Below are 15988 nucleotides of genomic sequence, written 5' to 3' on the forward strand. Positions count from 1 at the left end.
AGTGTATGAGTACATATCTCATAAAGGGAATTAAATTATTCAGTGTCTGAAATGTGAAGTTTTTGAATTTAAAAATAAATATTAGGAAGTGTGTTGTTGGTTTATTTTAACGTTTTCATTAAAGGTAAAATAAGTCAAATCTAATCTGTTTTTAATGGGAATCAGTGATGTGAGCGGACTAGTCGGACGTAAATGTACAGATTGCCTATTGAGATCTTGTGAAATACCCTATGAGACTCATTCTTATATGAGTTGGAAATAATAAAGAAATTCATCATTTCCTTAAATTTTTATAGCATTTAAACTTAAAATTATAACTCAGGTTATTAGTTAGATGAAATGGTGAGAATAGTGATAAGAATGATTACATCTAACATAAAGTGAGTTTAATCATACTCAATAATCGAATCATTTAAACAGTTAACACATACTCTGATGTTAAGGAGGCCAGTATCAACGATTGAGCGTGATTAAATCTAATGTTTTACTTGGTCGTCTGGTTAAAGGTTTTTCAAGAGAAATTTATTGCTACGTACTATTAATTTTATAATGGTGTTATGATAGTGGCAATGAACTAACCAGTCATTTGATTTGTTGATTATGATAAGAAGAACATACACGGACATTTACATTTTTGGCAAAGTTTTATTTTTTTAGCTGGGTGGTCAATTTGTGAAGCTTTTATGGTCTTTTTTTTGACGAAACCATCTGTTCTGAAATCAAATGGAATTGAGCTATTACAATATCTCTACCAATACCTAATAGTTTGTTTTGTTAATATCTATTTTGACTAAGTATAGTCAACACTTGTTCTGTCATTGTTCACACGTCGAATATCTTTTTTTCTATATATATTTTACATAAAACGACTTATATACTCAGTATAAATAGAATTAACATTTGAATAAGATTGGATATTGCACTTTTGTGAAATTTACCTGCACTATCTTTAATAGTTTGAATTTCTTTATGGATTGATAACAACAGGGAAATTTAGTGAAAGTTAGGAGGCATTGAACTGGATTTCAGTTATTTTACCGAGGAAGCTCAAACCAGATTGTCTTTAGACTCACAATATGTAAGTTGGTTAACTGAGTTATTCTTCGTTCTCACATCGCAAAACGGAGTTTTTTCAGATTAAGTGTTCTACATTACTAAACTGCTTATTTTAAATCACTCCATATTTGTCAAGTAACCAACGAAATGTGATTATGTATGGCTTAATAAATTATACACTAATACAACAACTGTACATGGTTCTTAACATTATTGATGAACTGCTGTATGTACTGAACAGTCATGGTCGTTAATATATTTCTCTCTAATAAGTCGCGACATTATTAGCGTCCCATGTTAAGAACATTTATTTTATTTATCAAATGTGACATTATAGACACTTACAGCTTTGAAAATGAGCTATTTAAAAAGAATTCCTTTTCTGAATATGAAGCCATTTACCAGCATAACTTAGCAAAAAGTGAGATGGATCAATTAAATGCCATGTTTTGTAACTTGTAATGGATTCATAAAATATGGCTTTGAGGTATTTATCATTATAAATTTCTACTGAATAATTTTAGAGTGTAATAATGTTTCGTCAAAAAATCATACCCGATTTATACGTCCTTTTTTATAAGGCTGTCCACCAAGAAGACAATGGATTTCACAATGTAAGCGAAATTTCCGTATTCGTCGAATTATTTCATTTATATTAATAAATGGAACATGTGTACGACAGCAACACTTTGGTAGACAACGTTGTGGTTGCCCTAATCCCATGAACCGTGTATATTGTGATGGTGATGGACGTTGGGTAAAATGTAATACGCAATATTTATATAATCCAAAAACACATGCATGTCGGTTATTAAAACATTGTGTACGTTGGTATGATGAATGTCCTCGACCGAGAAATCGTATTGCTTCTCAATGCAATTCACAGACACAATTTAAACAATTAATTCAATATGTACATTTTGTAAAGAATAAGTCTAGTTGTAAATGTAATACGATAGTTAAAAATGAATGGACAGAATATTGCGGTAAGTGAAATATTAATTATTCAGAGTAAAACATAATTTATTATTAGGGATTACTGTCACATAAATAATCATCATATGAATTCAAAGGGGAATAGTTTTTAATTAATGAATTTATTTAAAAATATGTATATTTCCGACACTCGATTACGTAATCTTCAAACACCTTACAATAGGATCAACAAAGGTTTCATTCTTCTATCCAAATTTAAACTGTTTAGTTTACAACATAGCATCTCTCCTACAATCACTTTCTATCATGGTTAAGTTCTGTTAAGCCCTTTTACTAACTTATTCCAACAGTAACAATTCGTCTGTTTCTTCGTCCTATTATGATCACCATCTTGTCTGTATGAACGTGTACTCTTGATCACATGATAGCCTACATGTATCTCTCTCTAGCTTAAATGTTGGTAGCTTAAGTACATATACATGTACTCGAATCGCTATTAATAGCCTTGGCCTTGCCTAGCTGTGCCTTCATTCGATTTGACTATAAATTTGCCTCTGTATTCGCTCACAAATACAGTATTCGCCTCTCCGCTCCAAATTCGCTCGATGAGCTTATAACTTGAATATCCGTGCTATCCGCTTATAAACTAGTCGCCGGTTCTTTTTGCCTTCTGAAATCAAACACCGTTGGGATATATATAATAATGGTTATCAAGGTGACTGATTAACAAAGGTAAGCCACTACAACAATATGAAAACATGATAGAAGTAATAGTGTCATATAACATTTTGAGAGAGTACGCTAAAATTTAGATTCGTAATTCAGGGGTTAGAATGATTCCAACACTGTTTGCTGAAGAATTAATATTATTCCTGCTTATATACTAATTTGCATTGTTATTTACAAATATACACAGAATCTGTAGGGGATAGTGAGTTCCAATATTCTAAATTATATGAAACAAGTCTTCATCATTTAATCAAATATAAATTATTACTTTTTACAGAATACATATGAAGAAAATTACTTCTCATTAATCAAATTATCATTGGGTTGATAAGACTAAACACTACTGAAATTGTCAATTTACCCATACTATAAATATAAAGACAAAACAACATTTGAGTCAGAATGATGTGAATCAATTATATTTCGTGATTCACCTTTAAGTTGCATACTACTGTCTTCGTTTAAGTACAAAATCAAGGTATAATATAATAGGATGATTAAAAGAATTGGAGCGACAATATATATATGCTGTATGAACGATGTGAGGTCATTTGTAGATGGAATTCAAAAACATAGAAGGGGCAATACATTAATTCTATGGAATGTAGAAATGAATAGATTACTAATAGATTTATACTAAAAAATATTCTATTGTGTTCTCTAGGATGTGGTCATTTAAATCAAAAAGTTCACCGATGTCTCAATCACAATACTCCAATAGTTGATTATTTGAAGTATACATTGATAAAAGGAGATTGCGTGCCGAAACGTATGAAGTATTCTACTCAACTCAGTAAGTGTAATTTATGATATTAATCTTTTACCTAAATAAATGGAATGTTAACTTTATGATGCAAGTGTAATCAACGATGTTTGTATTGTTTAGTAAGGATTTCTTGACATTTTTTTTGATTTTGTTTAATTATAAGTGAAGTTTTGAACATTTGTTTCTGATTAAACATGAAGTCTTTGTACAGTGATAAGTTGACATTAGTGATCATAGAACTCAATCTAACAATCTATCACACATTTGTTTACTACAAATTCACTTACCTTAAACAGAATGGTAATGAGAACTGAAACAACCACTCCCTAAATGGCATTAGCTGAACAATAATTTAAAATCAGGGAATGTTAAATATAAGCTTTCTTTCTGGTTTGAGAATGTTTAGCAATATGCATTCATGAAGCTAGAAGTTGCAGATCTTTTAATGAATACAAAAACATGGATTTTTAAAAAAATAAACATCCCCTGTCAGTATTTTGAATATTCAGTCGACGGGAGAAATAGCCCTCATTCAATGGCATCTGTAAATAAATAATTTTGACTCATATTTCCTGATGAAAATATTTCTCAGCTAGAATCGTAATAATCTCTTTCCGAGATCCCATTAGATTGTATTTTATAGTAAGATAACACTGACTACATTACAATCTCATTAATTTCTTGTAAAGAGATAAATGAATTATATTCTGTTTAAGAATAAATATTGATCACTTAACTGAATGATCCACTATGTGTATATTAGTTAAAAACTTGGTTATAAAATATAATTTCGAATACATTATATAGTTAACTTAATTCAGAATGAAATGTGGTATTGTATCGCTTAATTTAGTTACTGCATTGGGCAATATTCTTTATAAATCATAGTCAACACTGAAAATTATAGTAATACATCACTAATCAAGCGGAGTATCTTGTCTGTGTAAACGTTTATTACATCAACTTGTCAATCCCGTAATATAAAGTTTGAGCATTTGTATTCCGTTTACTTTATTTAAATATTAGATTGTCCGAAACCGATTGCACAACACTACCCATGTAATCATGATCGGAATTCATCTGATCGAGGTTACAGTATTAGCAAAATCAGGTATTTTATCGCAGAACATTGTAAATGTACTTCAAAGGAGAAACTCGTACGTAAACCATGCAGTAAGTGATTTTCTATTATTAAAAAATTTGGTGTTTTTAATTTTAATTTCATGCTCATTTTCCTAATGCAAATAAATAAAACAGGTATAACAGAGGAATTAAATCATTGATTATTTACAACTTGCTGATATGACTGGTTTGTGATAGGATAAATAGTTTTAACTCGATAATACTGGAGTGGGCATACTAGATCGTGATACTAGACAATACGCTAGAAAAGTAAATCTCTAGATTACATCTGATGAAAAGAGGGCTCACAATAAGAACCTATAATTTAGGACCAAATTATGAGCCAAAACAACTTTGAATTGACATAAAATATCAGCAGTCACACAGTATAAAATCCAGAGTACAGTTCAGTGAGATTTATGTCAGATATTACATGTTCATTTACTACTAAAACTGGGTTTGTCTTTTTTTAGCTCAATGAGGTATCACGGCTTACCAACACACGACATATCATAAACAATCTAACACATTCATATAACAGTTATTTATATTTCACAAGTTGAAATCATGAGTCAATTAAAGCTAGACCACTATGGAAAACCTGGAAGCACGGGACGGCCGTTTCGTCCTAGTATGGGACTCCTCAGCAGTGCGCATCCATGTAAAATTAAGATTAATCGTAGAAATTAATATCAGAGTTATGAGAAAAGAATATATTAAACTCAGTAGATAATAGCTACGAGATCATTCTTGTAAATAAAATGGATTAAGATTAAGCGTTTACGCGCGACCGAAGGTCCTGAGCTCGAGTCACACACACGGGATCGTCGGTGCTCATTGTGGAGGGGTCCTATATTAGGATGAAACAGCTGTTTAGTGCTTCCAGGTCCCCAATGGCGATCTGGCTTGGACAGACTTAGGAATTCAAATATCAAAATAAAATCTCAAAAATCAAATGAACCGAGTTAACTCAAATGAATCTCTGAATTTATTTAAGGTAGGGTTGATTATAATTAACAGAGTAATGAATGGGTGATTGCGATTTTTTGTATACATTTGATGGGAATGACTTCTGTCATAAGGAATAATATTTGAAGTTAATTGTAGTTTTCATCATAATAAACGTATTGATGTAATTGATTTTTACATTTTGTGTTTATAAGAAGTCTCAAGATTACACTAATTAATACATTTACGTTTATTTGGAAAATAATTTCAACATCACATCCACTTACTACGCACTGCTGTGGAGTCAAACACTGGCCGTGCTTCCAGGTTTTCCATGGTGGTCTAGCTTCAATTGACTCAGGAACTCAACTATTGAAATTGATATAATATCCACAAAACCCCCTTTCTGATAATACTATATATTTGTTTTCATTAATCATTTTATGTAGTAGTTAATTGAATGTGAAGATGATGAAAACCTCATTTTAACTGATCTAATGATTAAAATGATGTTTTTCACATTGTCTAATTCAGAAATTTAAGTGTTTCTACAGTACATCTGCATATTTTATTCTATGGTCAACATATCATCAAATAATTAAAAATAATTTAAATATTGCAGAAAATCATTTTCGTAAGGTGTTAAATGTTTGCAAATGATGTAAAACCATGGAGATATGTATATTATAGGTAAATATATAAAAAGCAACCTAAAGTAGAAATTCCCCAGTTATGTTTTAACAATTAAGGTGTTTATGAAGGTGAAGCCGTTACTTATGAAGTCCAATTAACTATATTAGAAGTTAAACAGATATTACTGATAGTAATGAACAATCGTTGCGCAATATCATAACTTATTTGAAGTTGATAATATACTATTGAATTTCACATTAACAGTTAAATAAATCACAGTCTCTAATAGATCTGAAGTTTTTGCATTTTATCTATTGTTAATCAGTAAGTACACATTTCTAACTAATTCAAAACTACAATGTAAGAATTATCCAATAATACATGAACATCGATAGTATTTTTCAGATAGTATCAGTAACTTTGTTTGTTGTAGCTAATTAATGAGTTATATTTTGTTTGAATGTTATTTATTTATTTAAACACATAGATACTGCTACAAGGAGGCACCAAATACATATGCGCCACACAAATCTCATTTGATATGTGTGAAGGCTGTGATACTGCCTGGGTGCCCAGACCGAAGCAGGTGGCTTTCTTAGGGGGCCACACCCGTAGCCTTCGACCTGAAGGTCTGATTCACAAGGTAGTGGGGCATCGTAAGGAGATGAAGTCCCATGGTAGCCGGTGACCAACGATTGGTTCATACGCCATTTGTTCCCTCAGGATACTGGAGCCCATGTGCACCATTGGTTTGGAATCAGGGTTTTCCAACTCCCCTAGGTGGACTCTTCATGTCCACCAACCCGGTTAAAGCTCCGAACATTCGCTTTTCGTTCTCTCGATTTCATAAACAACACCCCCGCTACAAGAAGGCAGTGAGTAGGACTTCCCTGGCAGAGGCTATATACGCGTGTCCATGTGAGAGCATTTCGAGAGGGAGAGCGGACTCTCCCTACTCTCGGCCGTACCAGGGCATATGGGGGCTATAATTGATCCAACTAACAATGAATTGATCAAATCATCTTTGATAATATTCAAAATGAAACTTATTTCATCAATGTAACATACTATCAAAAAATAAGATTGATTTATAAACCTTATAGTTCAATAATACAATTTGACTAATCATTTTTTCTATTTCAACTTCATAGTAACTATTCACTTTATAATTAAAACAATTGATGATGATCTAAGATATATTTTTTCCACAATAAATTTTCAGATTGTACTTTAATATATCCGCAAATGGTTTCTAAACGATGTTATAATAATAAACGTTTATTAATAAGGAAAATGTTTTCAACTTTAGTGAAAGGTAAATGTTTACCTAGTGAAGCTGTATATAAAAAGCCAATAAGTAAGTCTTATTAGAATATAATCTTTTATGATCATAATTTTGTTTAGTTTTATAAAGTTGATTTATGATATGTAACTATTTGTTGGAAATTTTCATTTATGATTATGAGAACATTCATTTACTTTTTAACATTTAATAAAACTAAATATTATCTAACATTTAATTTAGTGAATGTGTGCTGCATATAAGAGAAGTATATTTTACTGGAGATCTCATTTCAATCATCTAAAATTATTTACATATATCTTCTGTAAATAATCCACCATAGTTTTGATGAGGTTTTGTTCTCTGAGCTGGATGTTTTGGTCGTTGAGCTTCCATTCTTCTTCGGAACGACATTATCAGCACAAACGTCAGACAGAAGTTTTCTACCTTCTGTCTGACGTTTGTGCTGATAATGTCGTTCAGAAAGAGGATGAAAGCTCCACGACCAAAACTCCATCAAAATCATCCACATGAGCTACAAATCTTCACCATCTCAAAATCCACCGTAGCGCATTCCAAACTCTTAGAAGTACAAAGTAAGTAAAGTGAAAGTTAGTGATTGACATGAAATCTTCAGTGTAAACGAATAAGTGGATAGAAAAATGCCTAAACTGTTTGATATTACACATGTATTGAAAATTGAAAAATGACTACATAATCTCTCTTTAATTATGGTTAATCAAGTATATCTATGTTCTCCTAAATCTTGAAATCATCAGTGATTAAACTTATTGGATACTAAAGAATTCAGTGAAGAAAAAATTAATTTCGTAACATTTAAGTTACAGAATACCCAAACGATGTTTAACATTTTGATTTCATAGTAGTCGATTTATAGCAAAAAATTGAACACAGTGAATTTTCTTTTAAATATGATTGTACAATTCGATTGAATGAAGTCATCTTTAATTCCTCTCAAGTGACTCAATGGGTTTGTTTCATAATTTCTTTTTGAATTATTAGATAAGTAAATCAATCAAAAATTGTGATGAATAATGGTTAGTTTAGATAATAAAATCATGGTGACTAAATGATAGTTATGAAATTAACAAAACGTTTGATGTAAAACGATAATGATCAATAGATCCTTGAGGTTAAGAGTGATAAGTTAATGTTTAGTTATTTTCTCATGGACAACTGATAAGTTTACAGATTCTCAAAGATGATAACCCAATATTTCGTAGCTGTATTCTAATTGATATTTATTATCATTAGTCCTATATACTTTAACATATTACGAACATTAATCACTGTTAATTACTTTTGAACTCCGAAGATGTATAATGATGCATAAGTGTTTTAAAATAATACCTGAATCTCCAACAGTGTATAGTCTAAACCTTCTTTTGTCTTAATAACTATCATTAAATGTATCACTCGAATAACTTTGATTATAGACTGTCGACCACTGAAACGAATCAATGTTGGACGGTGTCAGATTGGTCCGGATAATGTTGGAACTCAACGAATTGATGAATTACATCTCACATCTGTTAAATGTCAGTGTACATGGAGAATCAAGCATTCAGAAAGAAAAATCTGTAGTAGGTTATATGTTTGAAATTTTTGAAAATGTGTGAACATGCATATCTAAGGTAATAGTAAATTCCAGGTATTTTAAAAAGTTTATGATTTATACTTTTTTAGTGGATTATCTTTGAGATAATTTCGAAGGCTTCGTATAAAACTTGTCCTGATAACCATTATCAGATAACTCCCAATAGTGTACAAATTTCAGAAGACAATACGAAGTGTTGATTACAGTTTATTATTGTACAGCGCAAATCACTTAGCCACAAACTCAGCGAATTCTAACAGAAATGCGAATACAGAGGCGAATAAAGAGAAGAATTAGGAGTCGAATGAGTTAATAAGATTCAAGCTCTCATATGTAGGGGAGAGAATGAGTTATGAAGTAATTTAAGCAACTAACATTTAGGCTAGTAAAAGGATATGTTAGAATGATGTAACTTGTGACCAACCAAACATGTTCCTACAGACATGGTAATAATAATGCAAAGATACAGACAAACTGTTACTGTTCGAATGATACTATCTATTAAGTAAGTCAGCTTAAAAACTTGACAACACTAAACGTAAACAGACTGAAGTGTAGATGAAGTGTTACACTTTGTTTTCCGTAATGATATTTAGCTAAGCCTGACCTTTATCAATTATAATATTAACCGTTGCAAAAAAGGAGCAACTCGTTAAAACAGATATCCTGATATGATACCATTAAATACTTTAAATTATCTTTTTTATTAACATACTGATCATTAAATAAAAATTGTATAATCTGGAAATGATTCAGTTAACATAACTGTCCTCACGATTGTTTGATTACTCAATGTGTTAGACAGAAAGTTTGTTGGTTAATAATTTATCAACGTCAATGTATCGGTTTGTGGTTGTTTGTTAAGTGTAAACTAAACAATTTTTGTAAAACAATTCTAAACCAAAATATTGCTTCATCTGGCATTAAAAGATTTACGGGATTATTTGTACTCAGGGTTTTTGATACACCTTGTATAATATAAACATTTATATCCATTGAGTGTGAAAATGTTGTCTGCCTGCAATAGTTAGGAAAAAGTAAATCTTATATTCCAAATTAATATCTGCCAAATTAGAGAATAAAACTCAATAATTTGACCTGAGAATAATTTTGCAAACATTATGTAACCACTGGTTTATTTAATGAAAGCAGGAATTGTTTAATTTTATTGTTCATTTAACAGAATTTAGGGATATGTTTGTTGTATAGTCAATAATGATTCCAGGATAGTTTCTATCACTAATTGAATTTATCTGGAGAAAACAAGAGGGTTATAAACCAAATTTCAGCTTTATAATTCCTGAGTTTCATCTAGTTTCGGTAATTATGTGAGATTTCTAAAATCTTTCAAACTCTTTATAAAACTAGCTTTCAAGAACACACCCATTTTTATGATTCTCTAAACTTAGATCCAAGATGTAAGGTATGTTGAAATAAAAATGATCTCTCCAAATCACCCAACAAAGCACTTCGCATGTACCTAACTTGGATTAAGAAAAGTCTATGATAAACGGTATGATAATTCTATATTGATGTATTCTCCTGGTTAAATGAGATAGATATATTTGTATTATATACTTATAATGTTAGAGTGCCCGGATCCGATAAAAAAGACCCAATGTTACAACAATGGACGTCAGCTGATGCATATTACTACTACATACAGTTTGGATGGCGATAAGTGTAGAGCATCTGAACAATTGTTGGATATCGATCCATGTGCACATGTGAAAAAAGCCTTCAACCGCAGACCGCTATTCCAGATTGGGCGATGTAATCCAGCAACATGTATAGCTAAACGTGTAGATTATCGATTTTCCTCTAAGGATTGTCATTGTGAAATTCAAAAGTTAGTGGATAAATTAAACATTTATCAATTGATTTTCCAAACATATTTAAAAATAAAATTGTGGTTTCTAATAAGAACTTATTAAAAATACTTACCTGTTTATATTTCACTTGATATTTCTTATAATAAGACTTATTAAGTATCACTGACATCAATAATTAGCACAAGATGACGGTTTTCCAGTAGCGCGAATCGAATGAACGTATAAATATTAACCATTGGATATAAACTCAGCGTTCTATAAAGTTGAGTTCTCGATGAATGACCTGAGGATAGTAAATTCGGTTCCCAGTGAGCTCGTGGCTGGCGATGCTGGAGGCTCCAATACTATCGCGAATTAGTTGTATAATATTAACTGGCTCTTAATATTTGGGTAACTAGTGTCATTCCATGGTATAAACCCCAAAATTCAAATATCTGAATAAATTCACTGTACTGATCTTGAATACATTATCATTTATGAAAAGTCATTTCAAATGCTTTTCAGGTAAAATTATAGTTTCTGGTTAAGTTTTTTAGGACTATCTTCATTTCACCGAAGTGAATATCAAACATCCCCAAAATTCCGAAACACCAACTCTGGGGACGAATATACATCCAGCTGATGGGTACCAAATAAAAGGAAACGTGCATTCTGGATCTCATTCTATACTTACATGGTAGAATGTTCACCCATTGGATATAATATATAAACTTTTCAAGATATCCTATAACATTTAGAGAACCTAATGTAAAATCAGATTAGTCGACAAAATAATAGTCACTTGTTCAAAGTTTGTTTAGCTAACTGCTATTGTGTTTTTGTATGCATTTTAGTTTTATTGTGTCAATGTAACCTCACGGTAGAAATCAAGTTCGCATTGAATTTGTATTGGCGTTTAAGTGGATGACATTATATTTAGTACAGTAAAAGAAATTAAGAGCTGTCATTTTATACACTACATTAGTATTCAGTTTATCGATACCTTTAATAGTTAGATGACGAGATGTGCTTTAAAGTGGTCTCTGATAAGTATAAAGCTTCTAGGTTAATTGTTGTGCATCATGAAAGTGAACCTTCTTATTATGTAGTGCGAGTCAATCATCGAACATGTGAAATGTAGTTGAAAGATCTACTTCGGTTATCTGTAAAGCATCAGCATGAATGATATATTTTTTAAGTAACTGTTTGCAAATCTATGTAGGAAAAAAATTCAACTGTCTTTGTCCGAATAAACTGAATAACACAACACTTTTGCAACCGAATAAAACTCCTTATCTGATTAAGCTACTGAAACTGTGTTCACCAGGATATTGGGTTAGTTTTAACCTTTAAAATGCATCAAGTTAAGCAAATAACATAATCTTGTTATACAATGAAGCATTCCTGCATCACAAGAAAACCTCACTGAATGATTAGATGCTGATCAAGTAACGGCTAGTTATAAAAATGTTTGTAATTATCAAAACTTAGAAACAATTAAAGTATGTTTATTCACAAAAGTTTGAATTATCATGTTAGTGATATTCGGAACTGAATATTATTCAATGTTTGTGAATAATGCGGGGGTGTTTGAAGTGGTAGATACTTAACTCGGGTTCCACTGTAAATAGACACGTCTATCTGTCGAGCCCTAAATAAGATGAAATTTATATTCTAGATTCCTCTGTTAATCATAGGCCAAACTGCGAAGTGCCTTTAAAGCATACATTATATTAAGGTTGACCGACCATAACTAATTGATTTCGTAGTTATTTGAAATTCTTACAAGTGTTTATTCTTTGACCGGTAATTAACATTTTTATGCTCACTAAATAATTTTACAACCAAATATTCGTCTTCGGTGAGAACCTGCCCCACATTCTTTACAGTATAGCTCCACTAATCACGGCTTCTCACTAGAACACCGGAAGTTTCTCCTCAAAGCTAGTCAGTATTGAACACATAATGATTGTCAGTATGCAGTTGTGGAGATTGTTGAATATCTCTAGAATCATGAGGCGATCTAAGCTAGACGCGCCGGAGATTATGTGTTTCTGCGCGAGACTGGAGGTCTTGGTTTGAACTCATGAGCGCAGGATAATGAATGTTCAGTGCTGTGGAAATTAGTTATTTCTTAATTAATTAATTGATAATTGCTGCTTTCGAAACTACGAATCTTTAATTAGTCAATTTTAATTATTCTAATTATCCTCATGATGTTAAGAAATTTATCAGCTAAGCATTGAATAGCTCAAATCAACACTACAATTTCTTCCACCATTACTAACATCATTTGAAAACTGTTATAAATATGATATCTTTCTAGTAAAACAAGTTAAACCAGCACAAAAAATAAACTTTATTCTCTGATATTGTCCTATTGAGTCATTCTTGAGTCATTTTTTTGCATAAAAATTCCGAAATTATTGATTAAATGAATGTTGATGAGTCCTACAATAGGATGAAACGGTCGTCCAGTGTTTCAAGGTTTTCTATAGTGATCTAGCTTCAACTGACTCATGATCTCAACTATTAAGATTACCATAATATCCACAAAAACCCTTTCTGATATTCCTATTTAAAGTTCAGCAGTCGATAGTACATATTTATGGGATGCAATTACATTCAGCTGATGAATCCCAAATAGGACGAAACGCGCGTCCTGGATTCCACTGCTAGCCACTATCCATCTTTTCTTAAAAAAGTATATATTTATGTTTATTATTTATTTTACAGAAAAGTTTCAAATGAAATTTGTTGTTGCCCTAAACCAATAATAAATCAATCTATTTGTGATCCGAATACAAATGCAATTATGCATAAACAAATTCACTATTCACTTATTATACCAACCTATAATACAAAAGCATTTAAATCATATTGTCAATCAAAATTATCACAGATTTCTGTACAAGTAAAATGTGGTAAAAAATTACAAAGAATTCGGATTAAACCATGTGATGGTGAATTTCATATTGTTAGTATGTTAAAACCAATCGTTGAAAATTGTATTTGTAAACAGAAATTAATACATAAACAAAAAATAAGATGTGGTAAGTTGTGAATTCTATCGTTGTTTATATGCTCTATTCAGATAAACTAATCAAAGAATATTTAAATACAACTATATCCTTGAAAGATATACACATTTAACTTCTTATTTTCACTATTAAATAACAATGTTTATATTTCAGTAGTCATTAACGAAATTCATGGTCAACTTTCTAGTTTCCTTATAGTTTTCTTCAAACAGTTATGTTTAGAACAAATTACATAACCATGATACCAACAGTGGAGACAAGAATCCCAATATGACATAAACTTGGTGTGTATCATTCAGAATCATTTACTTCTTTTGTTAAGCATTTATTTAGGAGATTAATAAATTTTCTTCGGTTGAATTGAATATGTTGTTAATAATGTCTTTGAGAAACAGGGAAAAAAGGTATGGATTTACGACAATTACCCCTTAGAGGTCATTTCATATTTTACTGATTTTATTTAATTTACTAAATAGTTTGAGATTTGTTCGAATCATCAGGTGACTGTGACAAATGTAATCATCTTTGATGCAATGATATGGTCGCACAATACGGTGGATTGATTAAGGTTAGACATTAACACCGTTGGATACTGACTAAATGGTCTAGAGATTAAGCGTTCGCGCGTGAGATCGAGGGCTTTGGGTTCGAGCCCTGGATATGGGATTGTGGATATACACTGCTGAGGAGTCTCATAATAAGATCAAAAGGCCGTCCGGTGCTTCCAGGTTTTCAATAGTGGTCTAACATTAATCGGTTCATAATATCAATGAAACTTTACAATCTTCACAAACCCGTACTCATGAAATAATTCATTGTTTAGCTTTACACAAAACATTCATTTAATTTAAGATTAGAATTTGATCAAAGCTAGTAACATTTCATTTAATGAAGTCTTTAGCATGATTGAGTTAAAATTCTCCTAATTTTCCATGTTTAAGCTCTGCTAACTTTGTTATATTAAATATTTAACTTGTATATTTGTAATTGTGTAATATCTGTCACTAATTTCTAACATCTGCAAACTCGTTAACTGAAAGCAATTTTCAGCTTTTTCTTCAAATTATGTGTCTCTTATCTGATTATTAGGTAAATATTCTATGTAATGAGTGCCTTTTACATATCGCTTCGTAGTTCATGTTTGATCTTCAAAGGTATTGTCCCCTATTATCTCATATTTTCCTGTGGAACCGTTTTCTAAAAATTTATTCTAAATAGTTTAGGTTTCAAACTGCTGGAGATAGTTTACAAAACAGATAAAATAATTCTGCTACTGTGTCAAGTGGCATAAGACAATTGGCAACAATCGACAATTCAGGTTTTGAACCATTTTTCGCTCATTAGAATAAAATAACAGTAATATTGAAATTTGTTCCACTCATTGTCGTTTAGAGATGCTACCACTGAGAAGCTTTTGCCATTACTGACTCCCAGTAGGACTGAGATATACCAATCGACCACATAGTAACAATCAACATTACTTTGGCCTAGTCTTTAGTTGCAATCGAATCCTTTGGACCAAAGTATGTTGTGGCGTTCCATTCTGTCTTTCGTCAAAGCATCATTATGAAAATTCACGATTCCATATATTTCGTTAGCTGTTTAAATGTCAGAAAAAATTCAAAAAACATTGTTTTTCTATGGATTTATAGGTTGTCCAACTGCTGTGCGTCATATTCCTGGAAAATGTATAAGTCAATGGGCTATACATAAATGGATAGGATTAAACGCTGTACCAACTGGTGTTAATAATACTTTTCATATTACAGAGAAATCATGTAAACCAGTAGTAATCGAAGAAAGACGTATTCGTTGTGCATGTCCACCTATGCAAGTGTTCAAAAAATGTTTGAACCACAGTTTACTGGTTATTCATCGTATAAACTATAAAATGAATAAGGAACTAAATAATTGTGAAAGGTATAATACAAAGGAATTTAAAAAACTGGGTGAGTAAATTTTCATTGTCATAGCACATGTACCAGGATGTTATTCAAATTTGTTAAGGTTACCAGGGACGGTGTTGGTGTTAAGTATATGCGGGTA

At 31.3% G+C, this 15988-nt stretch overlaps 1 protein-coding gene across 1 annotated transcript in view; it reads left to right on the plus strand.

Moving 5' to 3' along the window:
• Positions 1-15988, plus strand: part of MS3_00010406 (uncharacterized protein) — a gene marked incomplete at both ends in the record, with an annotated part of 131979 nt that overhangs the window by 67975 nt on the left and 48016 nt on the right. Inside the window, 8 exons of the mRNA XM_051218773.1 lie at positions 1638-2042; positions 3386-3514; positions 4514-4660; positions 7413-7547; positions 8930-9076; positions 10681-10939; positions 13638-13954; positions 15595-15891. Of these exons, the coding sequence (XP_051071661.1) occupies positions 1638-2042; positions 3386-3514; positions 4514-4660; positions 7413-7547; positions 8930-9076; positions 10681-10939; positions 13638-13954; positions 15595-15891 (1836 nt within the window). The remainder of the gene's footprint in view (positions 1-1637; positions 2043-3385; positions 3515-4513; positions 4661-7412; positions 7548-8929; positions 9077-10680; positions 10940-13637; positions 13955-15594; positions 15892-15988) is intronic.

The sequence above is a fragment of the Schistosoma haematobium genome, chromosome ZW (assembly GCF_000699445.3).
Source record: "Schistosoma haematobium chromosome ZW, whole genome shotgun sequence".
NCBI lineage: Eukaryota > Metazoa > Platyhelminthes > Trematoda > Strigeidida > Schistosomatidae > Schistosoma > Schistosoma haematobium.